This window comes from Zonotrichia albicollis, chromosome 21, assembly GCF_047830755.1.
Source record: "Zonotrichia albicollis isolate bZonAlb1 chromosome 21, bZonAlb1.hap1, whole genome shotgun sequence".
Classification (NCBI taxonomy): Eukaryota; Metazoa; Chordata; class Aves; order Passeriformes; family Passerellidae; genus Zonotrichia; species Zonotrichia albicollis.
In genome coordinates, this window is record NC_133839.1 from 1,087,511 (window position 1) to 1,108,047 (window position 20,537).

General features: G+C 40.5%; 1 protein-coding gene across 1 annotated transcript; it reads right to left on the reverse strand.

Moving 5' to 3' along the window:
• Positions 1-1,079: 1,079 nt before the first annotated feature.
• On the reverse strand, positions 1,080-20,439 carry MAN1B1 (mannosidase alpha class 1B member 1). The gene is made up of 13 exons (XM_005491862.4): positions 20,209-20,439; positions 17,929-18,037; positions 16,681-16,817; positions 15,554-15,714; positions 13,457-13,566; positions 11,995-12,180; positions 9,851-9,999; positions 9,053-9,241; positions 8,024-8,214; positions 6,445-6,565; positions 4,593-4,790; positions 4,167-4,298; positions 1,080-3,379 (listed from the first exon to the last, which is right to left on the reverse strand). Exons 1-13 carry the CDS (start codon positions 20,338-20,340, stop codon positions 3,176-3,178), a joined length of 2,019 nt encoding a protein of 672 aa, XP_005491919.1. The 5' UTR covers positions 20,341-20,439; the 3' UTR covers positions 1,080-3,175.
• Positions 20,440-20,537: the final 98 nt, after the last annotated feature.

Consider the following 20,537-nt stretch of genomic DNA (forward strand, 5'->3'; position numbering starts at 1 on the left):
GGTATGGAATACTGAAAATCCTGTTAAATGAAGTCCTGCAAAACTGCCAGCTTCTACAGACCTGTAATGAGAATTCAGCTTTCAAAAGTTCAGGGATTAGATGGTAACTGTGCCCCATCCATCTGCTGAATTTTTTTTTTTGAGCATACAGGTCAGTATTTCCTGAATTGTGGCTCAAAGCCCCAAGTGTGAGACTCCCAAGTCCACAGCCCTCCAGTTCTCTGTGGGTCTGCCCATGCCCGGTTCTGTTTCTCAGTGAAAGCCCAAGGCTTTCCATTGTGAAGGACAGAATCCCTGTCTCAGTGGTAGCCTTCCCACAACACTCCACTTAAGCCAAAAGTGTCCCAGTATGTAGAAACACCAAAGTGGATTACAGACACAGCAGTTCAATCTTTGGAACAAGGAACCACAAATTGAGTTTGAGTTGCGCTGGAGGAGCACACTATGGAACAGAAATAGGCTGTGGAACTCGGAGACTGATCGGACCCAACAGTTTGCTAAAGAAGTAAAAATAAACAAGCAATTAAAATTACCTCTGCAGAAGAACAGGAAGAATAGATGAGCTTGGTTGAGATTGTTTTGTTTGTGCCATTTCAAAGTGACGTAGGGGTGTGAAACAAGCATTTGTTCTCAAAGGGAGTGAGAGCTAACAACCTGAACCTCAGGTTTAAAGGCTGAGGACAGCAAAGCCACATTTTGAGGAGACTGCATGGTCCAAGAGGAACCAGACAGAAATCAGCCGGACCAACAGGCTCAGCTAAAAGACAAGACATGTTTGAGGAAGTGACAGTTTATTCTTCTCTCCTTCAACTCATTAGGAAATTAATTACTACTCTCAAGCCAATCATAAAACAAAAAAAGTATCACACAGACTCCCATAGTTCCATTTGTAGACTCGACCGCATTAAGACTTGTGTACAACTTCCAAACCAGAAGATTTTTGGTAAGCATTTATATATGTATTCCATTTTCTAAGAAATCTCTCTTGCTTCAGTCAGGCAGCTCTCCGGTGAAACACCAAACCCTGGAAGTTTTACAATCCATAGCACAGTCAAAATTAAAGGATCAAAATTCACTTTGTTCAAAGGCACAAGGCCAAAGCAACACAGGAGAGCAGGACCTGGGTAGTGTCACTGAATTGATTTTTTTTTTTCCTTTAGTCTCCAATTTTAAGCCTTTAGCTTTTAGCCCAAACTCAGCTCCTCAGCAGCATAAACCTGCTTCATGAACAAAAAAAACTGAAGGTGCTTCCTTCCACATTTCCACTGCACTATCTTCATTTATTGTTGTGCCAAAGAAAACAGAAGCCTTGACAGCAAATCAGTTGTGTAGCCAAAGGCCATAGTGACTGGATTCCACTGCACTTGTAAGTGAGAAGCTTGTTCTCAGAGTTACTGCTGGTATGTGAATGAGAGGAACATTAACATTCTGCACTGACTAGCTATGTCCTGTCAGTCCCAGGACAGGGTCCCTCTGATGACAGAAGAATGTGCATTTAAATAATTCCTAAAATTTCTCCATTTCCATTAGTACATGGAATGATAAATATTATATAAAACACTTCAGTAGTGGTCCCAAGAGTAACTTGTAACTGCAGCAAACAGAATGGATCAGCATAAAACAAAGATGCATCTTACTTTACAAATCAAAGATTACAATTACTATAAAATACCTCCCTCAGCCACTGGAAAATGAAACATTAAGAGTCAAAATCAGTCAGCTCCATTAACAGCCAGTGACCTCTGGATTTAGTGGGGATTGCAGCTCCTGGCCCTGCCCATGACACCCCTGCCATGGGGGAAAGAGACTTTCAGTGAGACCAACTGGAAATATGAACCATCACATTTCTGAGATCTTATCCATGAATACAGGACTCTCCAAGTCCAAATCCAAAAGGAAAAGCACTCTAGAAAGCTCATTTTCAAATTCATGGCTTAAAATCTGTACATGTGCACATATAAAAATGAAAGATCCCAGGGGTCCTGTAAGATTCTTTAAAAACCTGGGTCGACTTTGTCTTCAACTAACTGAAATTAATTTCTCCAATTCTACTGGGGTCTAGAACTGCTGTAGACTGTCTGCTTTTATCACTACTGCTGAAAATACCCACTGTACTCCTAAGGAAAAAAATAACTGACAATTTCTCGATTGAGAAAGAGAAGACTGAGAAATTATGAATAAGAAGAACTTTGCTGTACAGCTGTAGGTTTGTTTTGAGTCAACAAAAACCATTATGTGATATCTGAACAGAAGGGACACAAGGAAGCTGATACTTAATATGCTCACAAGCGTTCCCAGTGCCCAACCTCTGAAAAGCTGAAAGAAGCTTTCAGTCAGAATACCTGAGTCTAACTGATGCAAATAAGATATAAAATGCACATGTAGTTTTACTTGCATTTCACATTATCTCCTGCTTTCCTGCAGGGAAGTTAAAAAACTCAATATTTCTACAAAATTATATACCACTTTGAGCTAAACCAGCAGCAAATTCTCTTTCACCATTCATATCAGCCACAACTTGAGTACTGTTCCAAGTACTCTACAAAACTAAAACACTATACAACAGATGCTCTGCTGCCTCTTTCTTCTCCTAACACGATGCAGCATATCTCGGGAGTTTGGAATGAGATCAGAGTACCAGCAGCAATACTGACAGCTTTTCCCTGGGACAGCACTACAGCTCTTTGTTTATTCCACTTTGCACCTGAACCACTGTCACAGTCTGACAAAGGAATGGCTCTGTAATCCAGTGTTTCAGTGAATCCAGAATAAACCAGAAAGTTGGAGGCTTATTCCTGCTTTCCGGGAACAACAGTGTGCCCTAAGCCAATTCGCTGCATTCTCAGCATTTAATGAGCATTTAGTAACACTGACATAAATGAGTCATCAGTTAAGTGGGCCATCAGAGCCCAAAGAATGTCATGGTCCACGCTACAATTACCTTCTGAACCTCAGCACCAGGGAAATCAGCTTCATATGGCACAGCTTTGCCTATCCCAGAACCAGAGATCAGATTTAAGACTGATGTGATTTCTTCAAACCAGAAATGCTTTTCCCAAGCTTCTGTCTGTTGTTTGAAGTCAAAAAAGGTGCATTATAGCATCTCTCCTCAAACCCTGAAAAGTAAAGTGACTTGAAGATAATGCCACCACTGGAAGATCCACTGATGTAGAGTCTATGCTGGTACCCAGATAGGGAGTGGATGAGCCTCTGTGTTAAAGACATATTTGTCAAGGTTGATTAAGTCTATGTCATCTGAGAATAGCAGAAACATGTATTTGAGTGTTTCCCCAAGGAAGAAGCTCTCCATTTTATCCCGTGGTTCTGGATTACTGGGATTCTGAACATTGTTAATAGAAGTATAACCACCCGTAGGAACCTGTGCAAAAAAAAAGAAATAAAAAATTGTATCTTTGCATAACCTAAAACAATTTTTTACTTCCTAACATCCAGATGCACTTGGAGAAGGTAAGTGCTATGAACAGATCATGTTTTCATGCTTTTCATTTCATACTTGGTTTTCATTTACGTATAAAGCTTCAGTAATGAAAAAAAAACTCTCATTGCATTTTAAAAGAAACCACAACAATAAATGAAGCAAAATATCCATGTGTGCTCAGGGTAGAGGGGTATCACAAAGAACATCCCTTTGAAGTTTCTGGACAAATATACAGAAAGGAACCAGAGATTTCTACATTAGAGCTGACCCAAGAACAGACCATTGATATTTGGTGCCACACTTTCAGAGCATATCAGTGACATCTCCATGAGCACTGTAGTCAGAATGAACACAAATACTGTTAATGCCATTAATGCCATTTTGTACTATTTCTTTTTTCTTTGGCAACTTTATTTGAAGAGTTCTTTCAATCCAGCCATGCCCTTCTCAGCTTCCAAAGTCTAGAAACTACAGATTCTAACACTTTGGTAGTCTTGCCTACAGCTTCTGCATTTCACTTTTTCATCAATGTAACATGACTTCTTTCATTATATAGACTAAGGAGGGTATCTCCATCTGTAAGAAAACAATTTTTCTGTATATACCTACAAATTCCCCCACATTTATCTGATGAATCCTGAAACACAGTATGTTTTTAAAGTTGTTGTTAGAAAGCAAGTGAAAAAATACAGTCCTGACAGAACAAGGTTATAATAAACTGGCTTACCCTGGTGTATCTGTTGAAATTCTGCAAGATTTCCCAGCCCCAGTCTTGATATTTCTTATCACCAGTGAATCTGTACATATAAAAAAGGCTTTCCACAGTTTCTGGTCGCAATAAATTGTGTCTGTCTGCAGGCTGCGAGAGAAAAAAAGGCAAGAGTATTAGACAGGGAATTTCCTCAAGGATGCATGCAGGGAGAAAAATAATTATTCACATCTCCATCTGCTCCCAAGAGTTTGCTATGCATAAATCAGCTTCTAAATATACTGCTGGGGTAACTAAAACCAAAGCCTAGGGTACAGCTAGAAGGCAAGGCAGAGAAAGAATTAGCTGCCCCACAACAGACCCCATTGCTAGTATCTGGCCAGGAGTTCAACAGCAGAATAGAGCTACAGAGAAACCTGGAGTTCAGGCCAGCTATCTGCTCACCTTGATTTCTACATCCTTGTGGCCCTTCTGTGCATGGAGGTTGAAGTGTACAATCTCTGGGCTCAGGCCTGTCTCTACTTGAGCATACATCTGGTAGCAGGTTTCTATAAGAGTTTCAGCCAATTTCATATGATCAGCAGCCAGTCCATTGTGAGCTCCCAGTGCTAAAGTACCCGGCAAGAAGCAAACCAAGTGATCCTGCAAGACAGGAAAACTCTTACTGAGAAGTTACACATCAAACAGCAGGGGAAGTAAGGAGGCACCGTCTTTTTCATTTTTTTGATTTTTTATTCTTCTTCAAAACACATTTCTGGTGCCAATAACTTGAGGATAACTTTTTAACAATCTCATGTAATGTAACATGAGGCAGGCAGCATTACTACAGAAATCGTTAATTTCAAAAATGTAGAAGAATGTGTTTTTATGACAAGTTTCTGGAATAAAGGTCTCAGGTCATGTTGAGGGGAAGGAGAGTGTCTTTTGGTTTACCAGAAGCATGTATTTCATATCAGCTCATGCAGGGCATCAACAGAACCACCTAAAGGCTTCACATCCTCATTCTAACCTAATGGTAGCTTAGGAGCTAACCTACCATTGATGTAAGAAAATAAGCACTGCAGATTAATGTCACATATGGAATCTCAAATGATTTTCAACATTCAGAATCAAAGCTCAGGTCTCATCAGTCAAAAACATAATAAAACCACTCTGATGTCCCTGTATGGACCTTTAAAAGCTTTGTCCAGTCCTTAAAAAAAGTGGAGGGTTGTAAAGGTCAGCACAGACATAGGAGCCAAACATCCCCCACTGTTCCAGCTTGACAGGGTAAGAGACCTGCCCAGCCTTCCACCCAATAATAATGGATTAAAACAAAAATTTTGACTCCCTGAAACAGAAGGAAGTGTTCTGACATATACAGACACCAAAGCCAAATCTATCTGTCTCAATTCAACTCTGTCCTGTCCTGGAATGGGGCAGCCCCCTCCACCCAAAACCCAGACTCTGGTCTTACTCACAGCAGGGTTTTTGGAGAGCTTTTGGGAAATTCAGATCCAAGAAGCATATGCTGAAAACCAGAACTAAGGATCTTAAAAACACTATATCAGGAAAGGCTATACATACATTAATAATACATCACTCATCTTTCAGACAAGCTATGCACATATACAATACCTGCACGGCATGGGATTTTTAACTGGAAGATCTTAAAATACACAAATTGGGAACACAGGGTGAAGATCAATCAATTTTCCCTACAGCAAACAGCATACTGTTATACCCAAGAATCTTCCAGGTAGGAAAATAAAGATGTCATGAATGGACAGAAACCTCCAAAATTATTAATTTCTTTTTAAACCCCATAATACAGTATTAGATGACATGCTTCTTTTGAAGGCAAATCTGAAAACACAGGTGTGCAAGTGCCTACATTTATTTTTGAATTATTGAAAACTAGTAATACGTAAAATAGGTATTACTGCAACAATTTAGGACCCTGGAATTTTTTCCCCCTGACTAAAACAGGGGGAAAAAAGAAAGAAATTTTAATTCCAGCACCAAAATGTTCAGTCTTGAAGGAACAAAATGGGTTTACTAGAGTGACTCAGAGAAGGCCCTCGGTTTGCACTTGTAGTTAGTATCTACGAGGCAGTTACTCATTACTGTCATCACACTGGACAGATGTGTATGTATATATCATCTTGTGTTTTGGGGTTTTTTTTTCATTTGTTTGTTTTTGTTGGGGTTTGGTTTTGTTTTTTGAGAGGGAAAAGCTTTGCATTTGCCTCTGTGTTGGGTTTTATTTAAATTTTGTAATGGTTTTTCTGGTTTTTTTTGCAGTTATATTTCTTACCATCTTGGCACTGAAATGGCCATGAGCAAGCTCTCCTACAAAAGTAAGCTTCTTGGGCTCTGATCTCTGAAGAAGATGCTTTTTCACTCCTTCTATGGCTCTCATATAGTCTTCCAACAGCCTGTGAAAAAAATCATCCCCAGTTGGCTCACATGCACACAATTAGAACATATTTGGTCACAGCTGATGTTCAGCACAATCTTTTAGACAACTGTTACTTCAGTCTACAGAGTATTATTTAACTAAACGTGAAAACTCAAAAAACTCCCTCAGTAATCATCAACACAACATTAATCAGTTGTCACTACCATGTAGCAATTTACTTGAAAAGTAAATTTATTTACTTGAAAAGTAAACAATACTTTAATGCTTATTCAAATATTAAAGAAAACACCTGCAACTGTTTCTAGGCAATAACCAGATTTCATTTCAAAAATCCTTGGAAGCAGAGTTATTGAAATCACAGAAAATCGAGGCTGGGAAGGACCTCTTGCAGGTCTCTATTTCAACCCTCTGCTCTGAGGCAGATTCAATTTCACCAGGTTATCCAAGCAATTTTTCAGTACCCCCATCCAAAGATGGAGATTTAAAGAGTTTAAGCAATCTTTTCCAATTGACCTGTCTCACTGTGAAACACTGTTTTGCAGTATTTAATTTCATTTTTCCTTGCTTTCATGTACTTTCAATATGGAAAACAACCTGTTGATTGTGCGGCTCACAAAATGCCATTGTGGTCCCAAAGAAAGCAGTTCTCCATTTACAGTAAAGTAAGCCTCAGAAAGAGCAGTGATGAAAGTTTTGTTTGCAGAAGGGCATCCGCTCTGACACACAGAAATGCCTCCAAGAAGCACATTTTTGCTCTGTCTGCGTTAAAATCCTTGAAATTAACAAGGAGTCTAACAGTCTAACAGAATTAACTTATATGCAGACTTGTCTTGAAGGAAAGTTTCTTTTCCAAGCTCTTTAACTCCTCCTTGTAAACACTCTTCCACTAATGCAGTACAGATAAAAGAAACATATGAGACTTGAAGAGGGACTTTCTACAAAAGCATGAAGTGCTTTTGAGGCTGGAAGTGTCCCAGGCCAGGCCGCATGGGGCTTGGAGCAACCTGGTCTAGTGGAAGGTGCCCGGCCCATAGCAGAGGTGGCACAGAATGAGCTTTAAGATCCCTTCCAACCCCAACCAGTCTGGGATTCTGGAATTAAAGAGAAGATAACACATCAAACTCTCCTTTCACTAGCAAACCCAGAGGAAACAAAGACGTCACTGTCAAAAGGAGAGGCCCACAGTATTTCAGAAGTGTCATTATTATTCTCATCTCCTTTCTGTGACACTCCTCAGATCTGAGGAAGAAAAGGCTTTTGTGGAGAGGGGAGTTTTAAGACTAAGGCTAACTCTCCTTGTGTTCTTTCATCATGTTACCACAGGTCTCTCTTTCTTCATAGCTTGCTTTTAAAAACAGTAAGTCCAGCTGACTCCTGAGCACATGCATTGTTTTTCTTTAAGCAGCAAACTACAACAGCGGGTTTTACAGCTCACCTGATTATAACACCAATATCAGAAGTGTAAAGAACTTACTCATTTTCTTTCTTTCCACCCTGAATCCACTGCTTCAGTAGATACTCATAGTAACTGTCAGCTCTGGCTCCCAGAGTGTAGACCCCCAGGTGGGTGAACTGTCCACTGTTGGTGTTGATGAACATAGGCACCAGGCCATCGTTTTTCCCTGAGAGGATGTGAACATGCTTCATCACCTCATCTACAGCTTTCTACAAGAAAATGGAAAACATAAATTATAGGTATAAATGAGGTACAGGACTGTGTCTAGTCACTATAGTCCAGTAACAAACCTGTAACTTTGCTCCCCCAAATTAGCATCAGGGACATCAAGTTCAGCTAGAGCAATATATTAAATTCAAGATTTCAGACTTTTGGACTCTCAAAATACGATGTTCTGGTTATGTTCAAGTACTCTGAAGCAATTATGACTGTTTCCTTTCCTTGAAGGCAAGCCCACTCAAAAGCCAGTACTACAGCACTCAGATTTACTCAGACTTCCAAAGTAGAAGTTCAGCAAAAAAATCAACTACACAAATCTATTTAGCAATAGTAAGGTTCTTTAAATGACTGCGTTCTTCAACACTGAGCTGTGGATACAAAATATCAAAATAATAACATCAGCAAACAAAAAGAAAAATGGAAAATATTATTTTCTCTGAAATTCTTTTTATTTCAACTAACTTCTCCCTATATGGTGACCTGCTCTCAGACTCTTAACTACTGAATGACATTTTAGTTCCTTGGATGGTAACATTTCAGTTTTGTTCTCTGCACACAGAAAACAGTATCAAGAAACTACACTCAAATTTTTAGTTTTCTACTTAAAAGCTGTTTCTGAGGATGAAAAACAATTACTCATCTCCACTACTATTTCTGGCATTCAATAAAATAACAGAATATTTTGTTTCTTTTTCTTCCCTTGTCTAGAGTTCCACAACTTATTTATCATACTTATAGACTCCTGAGACCATGAGTACTGATGGAGAGTCAGTGGTAGAGCTGCAGAGAAATGGACAAAGCAAGCAATATCAACTGATTCTTCCATACCCGGAATTTCTCATTTCCAGTCAGACGAGAGAGCTCCCTGAACTCCAACTGAATGCTGGTCACCTCCGCCACAGTGCTGTCAGACGTCCAGCGAGGGGGATGTGCAGTGCCCCGACCAATGTTGACATCAGAATAAGGTATCTTGGACGGCGTCTTGAATGCTGGCATAAGCCTGTTTCCAATGTCTTTCTAAAGAAAGCACACGGTCAAAACAAGTCAAACCAAAAATACATATATATATATATATAAATGGACATCCCATTAGATTTTCTTCACAAAACAGATGGAAGAAGAACAGCAGCTTAGTTTTAGATGATGCAAGCAATTAAAGAAATTTAAAAAGACATTAACTTATTCATTGTAATGAGCAGAGTTTCCACCTTGTCCTTAGCACTGCAGGCCTCATCTGAGGCTGCAATCCCTAACATGCAGTCACGGGCTGATCTAGCTAATCTGCTGAAGCAGCTGATGCTGTTAAGACACACAGAAAGGGCAATAAAAAACAACTATTACCCTTTGCCAATCATTTATTTCTTCCTTTGTTTCATGAACTTCATGATGGTCAACCATTCATCAGCAGAAGACCAGACATACAAGAAAAGGTGACAAACACAGCAAAACTTTGAGGTTGTACAGAGAGCAGAAGTGGAGGCTTCAAAGCTTAATGGTAAATGCCTTCCCCACCACTTTATGAAACTGTTAAAAACCAGTAACATTTAACTTTCTGAGGAATCTTCCCTCAACTTTGTCCAATATGGAATACATAACCCAATTTCATTTGTAAGGCCAGACACTCACAGCTTTTTCCAGGAAAAGGCTATCTCCAGAGAGGTGGTAGGTGCTCAGCAAGCCACCCAGGATACGGATAGTGCTCTCAAACAGGTTCACATCCACATTTTTATCAAAGACTAAATCATTTGCTACCCATTTTCTTGCTTCTTCAAACTCTGCAAAGTGTAAAAGGTAGTTCAGTTCAGAACTTCTGGCATGTTCCAATAACTAAAGACATGAGTACTCCATATATTCGTGACAGTTACTTGTATTTGTCTATAGAGATGAATATTTTAGGTGGAAAATTAAAATGAAGAGCACATGCTGGAGGAAATTTCATTACCATTGGCTTAATTCTTATTCAGCACACACCATAGAAGCATACAGACAGAAATATCCACCAAAACAGAAAATCCTTAATAGTTTAAAAAAGAATAGAACAATTTTTTTAGTAAAATAGTCCCAAAATTAGAATAATTCAAATCCATCCATTTGACTTGTCAAATAATTAATTACACTTCCACAAAGCCTGCTACTTTTAATTAAATCGTTTTCAACCAGACCCATTATCCAGCGCAGTAACAGGTAACTTTTTCAGTTAATGCTTTAGCCTAGCAATGTCCTCAGGAGCCTGCTTCCTGCAAGATGGTGCAATCTTTTTCTCGAGAAACAAAAATGGTTGTTTATCACATTACTAATTCAAAAGAAAGGTTAAAAGAAAAGGCATATTATGTTCATCAATCAGCTTAGCAGCAGCATCACTCAGTAACTGCTTGGGCACAGGGTCTCCACAGTACATGTGAGTCAACTTAGCCCTCACAACTGGAGGCTGAGCTATTTCAGTGATCTTACAGCTTCTGGAAACTCTTGCTTGTGAGAAGCAGAACAACCAGTTTACCAGAATGGAATTCATTCCTTAGAAGATAAACTCTGGAGCAAATGGATGCTTCTTCGCCCTCCAGTCCTGGATGCTGGGCAAATACAGGATGTTGGGCACATTGAGAAGAATTACTAAAATTCTTCAGTCAGTGTTGTCAGAAGTACAACAGCAAAGGCAGAGTTCTCTGCCACAGAAGCTTTTGCATTCATCAGGTGATAAGAAAAACTAGCAGCCTCAAACAGAACTTGCATTTACATAGCACTTGTTACAGAAGAAACCCCAGGAGCTCTCTAAGGCAGTCAGCAGAACTGATAAAAAACAGAAAGAAGTCCTCACCAAGAACCCATTTTCAACACATCTCTAACACTAATAATTTATTTAAAAACTCTACTCAGTTCAAAATTAATTAGGAAAAAAAAAGAGCAACATACTGTCAACTTGATTAAACTTCAAGACAGCCTGCGCAGGCTTAGAGCTGCACACACACAACATATTATTTTACAAAAACTTCAAAGGTAGAAGAGACAGAACCATGAAATACTTTGAGTATTTATTGCACCCTCACTGGCAGCTCTGTTCTTCCTATCATGACTCAAAAATCTGTAAGTTTAATAAAAGTTTACAAAGGTGGCTATTGACCATGGTTAAAAAGATACAGTTCCAGAAATTTTTAAATACCATTAAAAAAACCTCTGCATCGCCAAAAATAAAATCCCAACCAACCGACAACAAAAACAGGGTCATAAATACTAATTAAGCATTTAAGTTTTTTGCAACAGAATTGCAAAATTTTGGGCTTAGTTTTTAAATCTGTTTGAAAGTTTTCTAGCATGGTCATTTCCAGAATAACTCTCGAAAATACAGACAACAAAACAATTCAGGAAAGAAGTACTGAACAGTCCCTTTCTCCACCCATGGATTCCTTACAGAAACAGCCTTCTTAAATCCATATATGAAATACTGGTATTAGGTGTGGTAAAACACAAGCAAGGAACATTGAGACACTACTCAAGAGTGATGGGCAGAAAGCCTCCAGTGGCTATGTAATGGCACAGAGGTTTTAGTACAGAAACAAAGACCAGGAAGTCTATTAAAACATCCCTCAAATTCTACCAGATACATACACTGTGTACACATACATATGTATGTATGTATTTACCCTCACAAGGAAGCTAAATTTATAGTCACATGTAATAAATATTCCCCTCAAAGAACTCTGAACAGGCAGTACCTGAAAAGAAATTAAAGAATTATTTTAGGGGAAAAAAACTGGAAGAGGAAAAAAAATTACCTTCTTTTAAGCCTAAAATCCACATGGTATCCAAGGCATCAATTAAGGTAAGCCCAAGTCCAAACCACTCGCTGTAGGACTTGGACAAAGGCTTCAGCTCATCGTGGCCCCAGGCAAAATCCTTGTACCCTTTCCAGGCATGGCGGAAGGCTTCAATCACAGCCAGCTGGCGCTCATTGATGGGCACTGCAAAGGAGAAACAGCACCTTGCTCAGGACTTCTACAGGGCACTGATGCAACTCTACTACACACTACTTTACTGCATTGCACCGAAAATAAAATTTCTTTCAAACTAACTGATCACTGCAATGGAAAAACCACCCTCATATTATTCGTTTCAGAACAGCCTTTCCTCAGCAGAATAACCAGTCAGTGTTTCCAGTCAGCAATTCAGTCAAATTCTCTGGAAGAGAGGAATCTCTCTGGAAATAGAGATTTCTCCCTGGCAACAAAACTGTCACTTCTGCAAATAAACCATTAAAATAATCACATGCACAGCTATAGATGAGTATCACTAAAGCTCAAAAAGACAGAAGTTAGGAAATACCAGATTAAGATCCATGGTAATCCAGGTGCTGAATACATATGCTTAAGAATAAAATCCTCAGCTAATTTAACACATAACATCTTTCCTTCATCTTCCCTCTCTTACCAACTGCTTTCTGTTAAATTTAAAATCATTTCTTCAAAATTATTTCTATTAATCTTTCTATTTAATATCAAAATAGAAAGAAAATTTACATTTTCCATCTTGGCTAAACCAAGTCTTTTTCCTTAGTTGTACTGATGTTTTTGCTTGCAATCTGCCGTGAAGTGGAGCTTACATTACACACTGAACATGAAAAATTTCAAACCATTCTGAAAAATTATGAACAAAGACTTCTAGAGTGGGAAACACCAAGCAGCACAGCTAACCCCATAAATATTAAGCTTGCAGAAGTGCAGATACATCACACTGAAATATGCCATGTTCATCACACCAGAACTTCCTGGTTTCTTTTCTGAACTCAGAAAAAGAAAGAACAGGTTCTTAGCTCCACAACTGCAGCAACTTTAAAAACAACTTCTGCAGCTTTCTGGTGAGCTTAAAAATAGTTCCACTTAGTTCAGGGAGAAGTCACTTCCCCTGTATTTGCAGAACAAATGGAAAGGCACAGCTGAAAAGGAAGCTGTCTCTTGCATGCCCTCCTTCTTTAGGTTATCCTGCCTCTTCCCAGAGGCTACATTTCAAAGATTTGTCTCTAAAATTTATTTTCAAATTCTGAAGGCTAACAAGCATGAAGGCTGGCATAGTGAAATAAGAACACTGAAAACTCGGATGTTTTAGGTAAGCAATCTCTCCTATACTTTTTGTTTCCTTTAATCTAAATAAACAAAATAATGTGTATGGGGAGAAACTGCACAACTGAAACCATAAAAGCAAACAAACAAAAAAATAGGTATCATTAGCTGTTCTATTTACTTGGTTCTTTCTGGTCTTCAGGTTCCACAGGTGAAGGTTTTTCTACGTCCATTATTTTACTGGATGGAGGTTCTGTGCTTTGGTCAGGTTCTATCACTGCTCCTCTCCAGCTGCAAATACAAGGGACTTATTTTGGTCACAGAAAATCATGCGAATGAATGGGACTTATCTCTGTATTTTCTTTATCACACAATATTTTGATAAAACAGAAGTTAGATTTTGTAGCAAGGCTCAAAATGATTATGTGGCCCACTAAGTAAGTTTTCTGTTCAAAGAAATTTTCTCTGCAGAAAAATTTTACTTGATTAAGAAATGTGTGTTACAAGCTCTTGAATTTTCATTAAATATCTTGGCAATGGAATTTAATAAAAAACTTCTTAAAATAAACACCTGAAAATGTTGTATTACAAGCAATTTGTTATCTACCAGCTCTGAAATTACCACACTAGCTACTAACACTAAATAGTACCATGTTGAATCCTCTCAATCCTTCCCCCGAGAGAAATCCCCAGGGCCTTCTCTTAGAAGAATATATCAGAGTTTGCCCACCTAGGCTGATAGAGAGGATGCAGCCCATGGTGCTCTGCACTACTGCCAATCTGCATTAGATTGCTTCCCCCATTGGCTAGTTCACATTGCCCACCCCAACTATTCATCCCTCATTGCCCCTACAGGTTGCTGCCCTTTGTCCTGTTCTTGTGGCCTTACTCTGAGCAGCTTCTGAAGATACTTTGAAGAAGGCTGCAGCATTTCTACCATCCTGCCATGCTGCAACAATAACACATAAACAATGATCACCAAAACTCATGATTAAGTACAAAAGATGAGATGCTCAAAGTACTAACTCTGCTATCAAGGGATTACAAGCCTTCTCTTCTACCACAGATGCGTAAAGCAGTTTTTACAGGTTTTCATGAAGAATTTCCTAAAGGAGAAGTCTTTGTCTTTCAGAGCAGACTTCAAGTCAGGTCAAAAATCAAGATCAAACAATCTCAACCATACCATTTAACATATAGGTATGGTGTCTTTGAGCCCATTATATGCTTTCTAAGGGAACCAGGCTTACAGGATCTTTAAAGTCTATATTGTTTACTTTAACAGTCCGACTGTTTCCAGTCAGCATACCTTCTGACTTAGATAAATGCCATATTTCATTTCTTACTTTCATTCTTTAAATTTGTAGCTAGTCTTCACTATGTTCTCATTGCTCTTGTAAGTTTGCTTATTACCACCTGTTTAAATCTCTGAGTTACAGCCCACGCTGAAGCAAAACAATAAAGCATTTTCAGACAATACTGACAGCCAAAATGCTGAACCAGGCACAGTTCCAATGCTATGATCTGCTCATCTGAGCCAGTGATAAAGAGAACATAAATCACATAAAACTCTCAAGCCTCATGTTCCAAGTCTGAAGAACCTCTGCTGAACCTTTGGTAGACTTTTCTATATCCACATTACTTTCCTTCACTTATTCCCAAATCAAAACACTTACATAACCATAGAAGCACAGACCTCCTGTTAAAGATACTACCAGATCTGTACAAGGAATGAAATGTCTTGTAAGAAAGAAGTAAGCACATCATGTTACACTCACACAGCTATGTACACATCCATTGGTTCTGCCTGGTTGGCCTGGGCCCAATTTCTTTAGTAGCACCAACCCACTGACAATGCTATCACTTTCCAAACCTGCCCCAGGACAAAAACACTTGCAGCAGCACTATTACATTGATACTGCTAGATTAACATTTATTACAACGAACAGCAGAAACCTCTGGACACTGAGAATCTTGCTGAACATTAAGAGTGTCTAAGTGCATTAGAAATACAGCCAGCCTTGCAGGGCTCCAAACACTCTGCAGCTATGTGATGCAAACAGTAAAATCAGAGAAACTGCACATTCATCAAAATTAAATCTATCAGCCTAGTAATATCAGCAGCTATCAGGCCAGGCCTGAGAACAAACCCACACAAAGAAAGAAAATAACCTCGGACACATACAACAAAAAGCCCTTGAAATTTTCACTCCAACACTCAATGGATCTTGGCACAGGCAAGGTGGAAGGAAGCACTGTACCTTGCCTGAAACATTTCTACCTGATAATGGATTTCTCCGTTTTCTCTACTTTATCCTTTTCGACCAGCTCTTCTACAGCCCTCATGGTATCATGTTGGGTCTTCAGTCTTGTGTCTCTCCATGGCGCCTTTATCTGAAGATTGGAAGGACCACGACGAACATGAGGTGGTTTTGGTGGCTTCTGAGAATAGGAAAAAAAATGTGCTTGGTAAGTTGCAGAGATGGTAAAATTTCAAGCCATAAATCAATATCATTCCAGTATTAAGCATAAATTCATACAAATCTTATTTTGTTTGTTTTGCAGCAGGCAAATTCTGACCTGAATGGAACCTATGTAAAGATCTTGTGGGTTTGTTTGCTTTAAACTTTTGGTAAAATCATCCCGTTCTTAAGTTTACACTGATAAATTACTTCTAAACTACCTTTACTGCTCCCAAGTATTCATTTAACACAAGGTAGTGATGAAGGACTGTAAAGATATTTGATTCCATTCTACTAGGCACAGTAAATTTATGAGAATTAGCAAAAGAATGCAAAAACAAGTTTCCACAATAACAGTGTAAAAACCAAGAATTACTATACAGTAATACATGTACATTTTTGCATGATGAAGAAAAGATTTCACACAAAATTTTGTATTCATTAACTGAACATTCCTGAATTCATGAGATAAATTCATGACAAACAACACAGTAACCAGTATTCCTTTGTTCCACTAATTCACAGTCAGCTGATGGTCCTTTCCCACTGCATTCCCCACAAACATAACCCTTCAAAATCTATCATCTGCTCTTTCTGAAGCTATCTCTCAAGCTCCCAGATAAACCATGATTCCAGGCTTCTCACAAGAGTGGAGAGTGATTCACACAGCACAAGTGAAGCCTCAAGTAAGAGGTCAGTGTGACATAAAGTCCTGGCCCTCCTGGGAAGAGCAGAGAGTAAAAAACAGCATACAGAACATGTAAATAAATAAGATAAAGCCAAGAAATACAATACCAAAACCCTCCCTGAGAGGACAGCATTCCACCAAGAGCACACGTTTACTGCAAGTTCCAACTCCTTCTTCCACAACAACTGTTGGAACCAAGCACTATTTGCCTTCACAATCTCTTAGTGATGTTAGAAAACTAATTTCTTCTCACATTACCTGCAGTGAAAGCTCAGGGTGGTCTCCATGGTTGGCATCTGCTTTCTGGGGTGCTGGTAGAACAGCTGGATTTGCCAGCTTCAATCTAGGAATTTCTTGTTCTGTTCTCTGATCATCCAATGATTTGTTTGTTATACCTAGACACACAAAACTACTCAGCACAAGGAATCAACAGTCAAGGCTGCAGTTAGAAATTTATAACAGTTTGCTGTATACAAGTAGTAGATGCACCTCCAAAAACTGTTTGCATTCACAAAGCATTGATAAAAACACACTAACTGTTAGATACAAAGTGTATTTTGGTATTAATCCTCTCCCTAATATAAAAGGAAGTTGCTAAAAGGCACATGGGGATTTTTAAAACTGATACTATTTCAGTTTTTCAATACAATTAATAAGATAATATCAGAAGTAATGTGCATTAGTATTATCCAAATGCTTAGAACTTCTAAACTGATTGGGTTTGAGCTACCCGTATCTACATACAAACACAATAAAGAAACCACACTCAAAACTTTCAGATTTTAATCAACTGTCATAGTTTTGGAAGGGTAGCTCCCAATTCAGTGCTCCCTGAAACCACAAAAACCATAACACTGCTATTCTCTTTCCCTTTTATGTTCTGCCCTCCCCCTTCCCTCTGGTGTGGATGAGTTGAAAATTGGTGGCACAGAAGGCAAAGATCACAGGTTGAGATAAGAACAATTTTGGGGAAACAGCAATGAAATAAAAAAACAAACAGTAAGGACAACAATATTAATAACAAAAGGTACAGGAAAAAGAAACTACTTACATGAAGGCATGAATAAAGATGGCTGCCCCTGCTAAGTTTTCTCTGCCAGGAAGAGCCCCTTCTGCCCAGCACAAAGAGCCCCTTTCTCCCCTCTCCCACGCCCAGCAACAACTGAGGGGGTACAGAATAACATCCAGACCTTAGCCACACCCCCTCCCAGCTACTTCAACAAATTAACTATCCTGGCTGAAACCAGGACATCAACTAAAAGGATACGTTGCTCTAGTCAACACAAAGAAAGAGATGGAATACCAAAAATATTTTTTGAGTAAGCACTGCATCATTCAAACACCACATAAAATCATCTCAAAACTGCATTTTAATGAATACACCCAGTCATTAGCAACGGAAATTAAAACTGGTTATAAGACCTACAATCATCTCCTAATCTCTCATTGCCAGAACGAGGTGTTAACAGCTCAGTCTGGCAATTGTGAGCTGTACAGAACACATACTTTTCCATGTTTCCCCCATGCTTGTGTACGAAATTACTCCACACACTGCCAAGAACGCAAACAGGAAGAGAATGACACTCCGCTGGAGTCGGGACAGCTGCTTCCATTTCTTTAGGAGAGAAAAGAAGTAAAAGAAAGAATATTTAGCATGACATTAAGAACCTACTTGGTTAAAAATAAACTCTTATTGGTTCAATCAGATTAAAACCCACAAAATTGACTAGGTTTAATTTTACCCTGTTTCCAGCTGCATATATCCATTGCTAACTTTCTTTGATAAGAGAGAAAACAGAAATCCAACCAGCTGGCACAAGAAGCTCACAAAAAACAACATAAGAACCACCTGCTCAAAGAACCTCAGAAGCTGCCAAATGCCAAGATTCCCAGAAAGCTTCAACTACAGCTGACTTCAATCACAACCTCCATTGGCTGACCTGAGCACCTGCTAAGCTATCAACTGGGAAATCAGCCAAAAGCCTCTTTCCTCCTGGCTGGCAAGGGACTGCAGAATGCACATGCAAAATTAGAAACACGAGAAAATGGCAGGAAAACTAAAAATGTTACTGCAGCAAAGAAGAAAAGCTCAAAATAAGGTGAGCACCAATCACTGGCAGGTCATGGGTTTGATCCTTGTATGGGCTGTTTGCTTAAAGAGTGGGTCCCTTTCAACTCAGAATATTCTGTCAATCTGTAAAAGAGAAGTCAGGTATCCTGGCTCTGACAAGCATGGGAACTATCACACAGAACAAATTCTGCACCACAAAAAAAAGAGGCACCAACCTGCAGCAATGTAAAAATTAAGTAAAACACCACAACAGCAAACAAGACGAACCCACAATCTTTTCAAGTTTAGTCCTGGGCAAAAATGTATGGTTAACACTAGATTATATGCAACAATCACTGAAAAACTCACAGCAAATTACGTTAACCTGAACGCGGCCAAGGAACATTAGCCTCAATTTACAGAGAGAGAAGCTGGAGTTAAACTGCCACCATTACTTTTCCAACAGTCCTCCTGAAATTCACTAATTCCGGTTTGGATATACAGAGGGAACTTCACTGCCAATGCTACACTTGGGAAGGGCCTTTGCCACAAACCACACAGTACTTCCCACATCTCATCCAGAGGCCGGGAATGTCTCCGTGCAGAACTGTCAATGGGCTCACACTGTGAGTCCCACAGCACAATTTCCTGCCTTACACCTGCACTGCTGACTGTACAGGAATACTGTTACACCCTTCTCTGGACACACTGCAAAATGCTGGTCCCACTGTGTCATCTTCAGTTCTACCTGCTTAGCAAACTCTATGACCCTCTTCCCACTGCAAAAAGACGCTTGAAATCCAGCAGCCCTGTGGTTCATCAGGGTAGGATGGGAAAAGAAGCTTTAATTGTGGTGTCTTGCAACAGGTAGGAGTAAGGCACAAGAACATGTGAGGGCATTCACCACCATCTTACTGTTTTTTTGCTCACAAAGAATAAGTGTAAAGTGAAGGGTGATGACTCGGGCCCATACCTCTCTAGCTGGTAATAAAAAGAGAACTGTGGGACTGTGTGCCTAAACAAGCTCTTCATACACACTTCATCTGATGACCTGTAAAGCCTCTGTAGGTGACTATACATCATCTCCTATCTGTAACAAGGGTTATCTTGGCCCTCTGACTCACTCTTTCCCACAGAAGACCATCCAGCCCAAGACTCCCATCCCACATGAAGCTGTCTGCCCATTCTACCCACAAGCAGACAAGGTCACTTCCCAGAGGTCTGCCAGAGGACCCCTCTTCTAACACTGTTCCCTTTAATCTCCATGGGCAGAAGACAGGACCCTCCCCTTAAGCCTTAACACAGGGAACAAAGGCACAGAGACCAAATCTTCATTTCTGTCCAAAGTGCTCGGCGTTGCCTCTCAAATGTGCACGAGCAGAGGGCAGGATTTTACCGTATGCCCCCGGTCCCAGCTTTATTCGTGACAATTAAGACATGACGTGGAGACACCTCAGCCAGCCCGTGCCTTAAACACCCCTACCCCGCGGAGAGCAGCCCTGCGAGCACTCCGAAAGCAGAGCCCAGAGCGAGGCACACCCAGCGCCCAGGGCCGACAGCCATGGCCTCTGCCCGACTCGGAACTGGGGGACGACGCCAGGCCCCCCATGAAACTCCAGCTGCACCTAAGCCTAGGGACATTCCTGACCGCCCAACAGCCCTCCCCCATCACCCGGTGCCCCCCGCACCCAGGCCGGGGATACCCCGGTACCGCAAAGCTCCCGCGTGGCCCTCACCCGCCAGCAGGAGCGCCGCCGCCAAGCCTTGCTGTTGTTATAGCCACCGACCCCGGCCACCTCCTCTGGGCCGAGAGTGACGGAGATGAAGTCCCGGCGCGGCGATCCCGCGGCGGCGGCACCCGAATACATGGCGGCGCCTCAGGGGCCGCCTGCCGCCATGGCCCCACGGGACGGAGCGGCCGCTTCCGGCAACCGCTTCCGGTGCCGCTCTGGCGCCGGCGCCTCCGCGCTCGATGGCACCAGGCGAGGCGGGACCCAGCGCGTCCGGCGGCGCCGCGGAGGCACCGGCCCTGAGGAAGCGCAGCCGGGACGGGCCCTCTCCGCGG